Source organism: Mercurialis annua, linkage group LG4 (assembly GCF_937616625.2).
Source record: "Mercurialis annua linkage group LG4, ddMerAnnu1.2, whole genome shotgun sequence".
Lineage (NCBI taxonomy): Eukaryota > Viridiplantae > Streptophyta > Magnoliopsida > Malpighiales > Euphorbiaceae > Mercurialis > Mercurialis annua.
In genome coordinates this window covers 16,951,573-16,957,230 of record NC_065573.1, presented here as the reverse complement: position 1 = coordinate 16,957,230, position 5,658 = coordinate 16,951,573, and the positions used below count along the sequence as shown (strand labels likewise).

The 5,658-nt window shown below is 30.6% G+C and overlaps 1 protein-coding gene across 1 annotated transcript; it reads right to left on the bottom strand.

Moving 5' to 3' along the window:
* Nucleotides 1–2,423: 2,423 nt before the first annotated feature.
* Nucleotides 2,424–3,940, bottom strand: LOC126678721 (bark storage protein A-like). The gene is made up of 3 exons (XM_050373617.2): nt 3,675–3,940; nt 3,109–3,599; nt 2,424–2,918 (listed from the first exon to the last, which is right to left on the bottom strand). Exons 1-3 carry the CDS (start codon nt 3,898–3,900, stop codon nt 2,550–2,552), a joined length of 1,086 nt encoding a protein of 361 aa, XP_050229574.1. The 5' UTR covers nt 3,901–3,940; the 3' UTR covers nt 2,424–2,549.
* Nucleotides 3,941–5,658: the final 1,718 nt, after the last annotated feature.

Below are 5,658 nucleotides of genomic sequence, written 5' to 3'. Positions count from 1 at the left end.
CGTTTTCTAACGCCGATTTCGGTTCTCGATTTTGGATCGTGACATAATCATTTCATATGTCAACAATGAATCAATGACGAAAGGGTAGTAGGTCGGATAAAAGGCTCGGGCTATTCTAACACATTGAATCAAGCTCCCTAGAGTCAAATAATTCAAAAAAGCATAAAATGGATTTATCAACAACAATAGCAACTCACCCTACTAGATCAATCTACACTTATTAAGTAAACCCCAAGAGCTATTAAACCCAAACTCATTTTCATGTTATTAGATTATAACGAGTTGTTTCTTTAGGTCCAATTTAGAATACGCTTCCTAGAATCATATCCAAGAATTAGAATTAAAACATAAGTCATGAATTTAGCTCAAGCATTAAGCATGAATAAACAAAAAAATACCGAATACCCATTAACCCAAACATCAATAATTAATCATCAACATTCTTCATGTTATCCCCAATTAAGGAATCTAGCCAACCATGATTAAAGCAAAAGAGAGCAACATTAATGAATAAAAAGCCACAAACAATGAATTTTTTTATATAATATATAAAATTTGAAATCAAAATTAATGAATAACTTTTTTTATATAATAAAAAGCCACAAACATTAATAAAATCAAAATTAAGAGGGGCAAAATAGAATTTATTTATATAATATATTTTTTAAATTTAAAAAGGTAAATATATAGTAATTGTTTAAATATCATAATAAGTTTTTTAAAAATTACTTAAGAAACTTGTTTTTTTGAAAAAAATAAGAGGCAAATGCCCCTCTTATTCTCCATATGTGGCTCCGCCAGTGGATAAAATATCAATGTAGTTGACAATTTAAATAGAATATTATATCCAGAAAATGAAGTTTACAAATGAATAGTAATGCTGAATCTAGAGAAATAAAAAATTCTAAGTAAAACTAAATATTGCAAAAAGAGGTAGGTGGTAGTACCTGAGGATATTTTTAAGACTTTAAGACAAATTTTCTCTAACATCAGTAGGTGTTGCACGTGCAACATGGTGTCCCGCACGCGCAACACATCGTTTTCCTTCTTCTTGCTAGCTCTGTTTTTGGTAAGGAGCTTCTAAAATGCAACTTCAATTCTACCTGAAAAAGGGGCGTTTCTTGAACGCACAAGGACCTTTCAAGACGCTTGCGAGAAAGCTAAAAATCCTGAAATCCATCGTTTGATTCTCACTTGATTTACGATGCTTGAACACTGTCCGGAATACTTCAAATAAGCCCGAAACTCCCTATTATTGCAAAGCACTTAATCCTTGAACTTCTCAAGTTTAATAACAAATTATATGGCAGGATAAATCATATCAAAAAAATACAAAATGGGCTAGAAACAATACCAAGATAGGAGTATTTCTACTCCTATCAAGACTCACTCGAACCCCAGCTTCCGAGGACGTAATTTCTTGTGAACTTACAGAAAAATGTAAAAAAAATACATATAATTATAAATTTATCAAATTGGGGCATATGCCTCTAGTTTTACAATAGCACACATAGACATTACATATGAGGTTGGAAAATTTTAAAAAATGAGTAATTTATGCTAGATTTCAATAAAATTTGTATCCAGAGAGCTATAAAAAGCATTCATGAATGTCTAGAAATTGATAGTTTTAGCGGTTTATGGAATCAACAAAATCGTTCTTAAAGATATATTGCACTTTAGGATTGGGATTCTTTAAAATTCATTTGAACTTGAGGGGGTCATGTTCACGATCTACACCGTTCATTATAAAATGAACGGTGTAGATTAATTTGATTAAAATTGTGCTTTTTTGATTTACACCGTTTATTTTGTAATAAAAGGTGTAGATCGTAAACATGACCCTCTCAAGTTCAAAATGAACTTGAGGGAATCCCAATCCTGCACTTTATAATTTGTTTTAATTTAAACTGAAAGTTCCCAAATGACGGCCATGTATTATGTATAATGGTTTTCTTTTTTCCTTCACAGAACTGAAATAATTTATTTATTTTTTAAAAATTCGTATTTTTAATCATTTTAGATATGTTTTAGTACGAATAATTAAAATTTTATTTTTAAATAATATTACATTTTTCCTCCATATTAATATATTCTTTAAATGTTTATTTATTAATTATTTCTAATTAAAGAAAATAGTTTTTTAAAGAAAAAAATTATTAAAAGTATAAAATGAGTTTTTTTAATAATTTTTGGAAACAAATTATTAAAATTGTATATTTCAACAAACTATAACAACATTATATTTTAGTTACTCTCGAGATTAAATACTAGTACTACAATTGATTTTTTTTTTTCCAACTCTCAATTTACAATTATATTTGAATGCTGATGGTGGTACAACACATAAATAGCAGAACATTCAATTTTTTCAATTATTTTCTTTTATTAAATGATTCTAATTGAGATTCAAACTCAAAAACTTTACAATCGGAGACTCTATCAATATCAATTGAGCTTTATATATACATGTTTTTATCAACTACTTTAGTTTCTATTATAAAGAATAAAAGAACAATTTACAAAAAAATATATAATATCTAGAGCAATTATCTGTAGGACATAAATCTTTTGGTCTTGGTCGATGGCAATCGCCTGATAAATTCCACAACAACTGCCGCTGAATTCTTGGATGCAAGAGGCAAGAACGCGTCTTCTGGTATATGATTACTCTGCTCAGATTTACCTCCGCACAAAGCTCGAATAGCAATAAACGGTATCTTTTGCTGGTAACAAATCAATGCTACCGATGCAGATTCCATATCCATTGCGCTGACATGAAAATTTTCATATAAGAAGCTTTTATAGGCTTCATTCTCAAGGAAAATGTTTGCACTTGTTCCTCTTTCGACTGTCACCACTTTCGGAGTCTCGGATAAACATGTTGTGGAGTTTACGCAACGGTCTAATGGCATGTCCTGTAATAAATCAAACCCGACAATACGTAAGTTTGATGGTAAAATAATTTAATTTTTGTTCAATAAGATGCCAAAGTGCATGATTAACTCGGAATTTCCAGGAACATTTGGAACATTTCATTTCTGAGCAGAAGAACCGTTTTCTTTTAGTGATACCCATTTTTTATAAGGAAAAAACATGATCACGTACCTTAAGATTTTTGGAAATTTCAAAGTAAAGAGGGTCAATAGGAACCCAAAAGGCATGTTGTCTTTGTTCAGGAACTCCATCTACTGGAAATACTTCTTCTGGCTGGTACCATACATTGTTTAGCAAATTATCTTTGTTTTCGTTGGTACTGCTGGTGATTCCGTTGACATTCGCATTGTAATTGGCGATTTTGATATACCCAAATTGTCTTGTGTAGTCTCCATTTGATTCCAGAGACAGCTCGTCTTCAGGACCATTTCCATAACTCTGCCAATTCCAAAGACCAGTATGAGACCAGTATCTAGGGATGGTAACATCTCCACCGTTGAGCGACGGGTTTATAGCTCCGGCTGTTCCATAGTGCACTACACCTTGTACGTTGAACAAACTCAGTAAAAGCTGTGTGGTTATTCCTGTATTTACCATGCCAAGTCCTGTCATTACTAAGATAACTCTTTTCCCAGCAATGCTTCCAAACCTGAATCTCCTACCTGAATAACACCATTGATTAGCAAACAAATACTAATTGAAAAAAGTGAAGAAACAAAGATGCAATACTAAATTACCAGAAAAATCAATAACGAGAGTGCTAGCGGTGAAATTTGGAGAGCGAAGAAGCGGGTTCATCTCAAACATATTCGGAATGACCAAACCAAGATAGGGCCCATTCCTGTTTGCTCTATCGATCATTTTGAGCGTACGATGAGAAATCGCTCCGTCAGCTTGATGTTGTTTAAGAAGAAAGATTAGGGCAGAAATATAAATGATCAGAAATAGTTTTAGAGCAGCCATTTTATCAAGTTTTGATTGTAAGCCAAGTTAGCTTCTTTTAGTTTGATGTATATCACTTATATAGTCACATTTACGCACATGGCATCCAATTAATTAATACTAAATATTATCCTTTGCCCTCATGGCAGTTTGGATTAGAACATGGTCAGTTTTCAAGCACAATTATTCCCTTATACAATTGTTGGACATTCAACCACGTGGGATTTTTCTTCCAATTTTTATAATTATCTGCTTTGTACAATTGTTAGATTTATTTTTAATTATTATTTTGTGATTAGTTATAATCCAAAGCCATCCATCGCAGCAACTTCGTCCTAACTATTGCTGCTGCTATCAAGTATGGCTTAGTTTTTAGTATTATTTAAATTTTCTTTTCTAACCTATACATGTGAGAGTTATTTGTTTGAATAGTTATTGATTTTTATTTTATATTTTTAAACTTTCAAATTCTTTATAAAAATACACTGAAATGATAAATTTGAAACAATATAAAAATTCATGCCTTTAAATGGCAATTTTTAAAGGTCATGATTAAAATAAAACTTCGTGTAAAGTTCGTGATTTTTTTAGAAATTAACCCAATAAAAATCAATAATTAGTTAAACAAATAACTCTCACATGTTTATAGATAAGAATAGAAAATTTAATACGTAAAACTAAGCCATACTTGAGAGCAGCAGCAATAATTAGGACGAAGTTGCTGCGATGGATGGCTTTGGATTATAAGTAATCATAAAACAATAATTAAAAATTTATACAATACTTTGAAGCATTTGAATACAAGTCTTTTGCCACGCTGGACAAAGACAGGTCAAATCGGCATAAAAATTGAAGTTGAGGGGTTAACTAGAATAAAATTAAAAATGAAGAGGTTAAACAGAAAACGGAAAAATTTATAAGTTATAGGAAATAAAATTGTAAAGTTTAGAAGTTAAAAAATACATTAATCATTTTATAATTACATGCTATATACTGATATAGAGAAAAGGCTCAGTTTACCCTCTGAGCTTGTGTCAGAGTTTCAAAAAAGTCCAAAATTAAAAATCTTTATCACTTATACCCTAAACTTGTCCAAACCGGCTAAAAAATCTTCCTTTGCTCATCAGAAGACGACGAGATTTTGTTTATCGGAAAACGATGAACATATCCATTTTGGTGTGTTCCGATGGTGGCGATTGTTTAATTTTTTGCCGACGAAAAGGTTATTAAGTTTTTTTCATAAATTTGTGTAAAGGGTATTTTTTTACGGTTTTTATTTAAAAAAATATTAATAATTAATATAAATTAAATAAAAAATTATTATTATTTGTTCAATTTAAGTAATTTGGTCTTTTTTTTAATTATTATATTGATTTAAAAAATTAAATAAAATTAGGACCATTTTAAATTTTTACGATCAAAAATCATCTTAAGAAAAAAAGAACCATCGTTAAAATCGGAGAGTGTGTCTCAATCCTATAATGAAAGCCATCCATCGCAGCAACTTCGTCTTAACCTCTTAAGTGTACGGCAATATTTGTTGACTATTATTATATTTTCATGTATTTCAATAAATAAATTCATGATAATCCTTCCAGCCAATTTTTTCCTTGCCGTCTAAGTTATCTGGGCAACTAAGAAACAGCTCGTCAAGTTAGGCAAATCGCTGATAAACTTCAATTTTGCCTCTGTTGTTTTCATCTTTAATACCATAAAATCAAACTCTGCAGCCAAGCAAAGAAATCAAAATCTGCAATCTTGACAAACAAAAACTTTAAG

What these genes read in the sequence shown, in the direction of transcription:
- LOC126678721 (XM_050373617.2), bottom strand. Translation starts at nt 3,900, where the DNA reads ATGGCTGCTCTAAAACTATTTCTGATCATTTATATTTCTGCCCTAATC. An exon ending in TCTCGTTATTGATTTTTCTG is followed by an intron (nt 3,600 to 3,674) that starts GTAATTTAGTAT and finishes GGTGTTATTCAG; the next exon opens with GTAGGAGATTCAGGTTTGGA. An exon ending in AAATTTCCAAAAATCTTAAG is followed by an intron (nt 2,919 to 3,108) that starts GTACGTGATCAT and finishes GATTTATTACAG; the next exon opens with GACATGCCATTAGACCGTTG.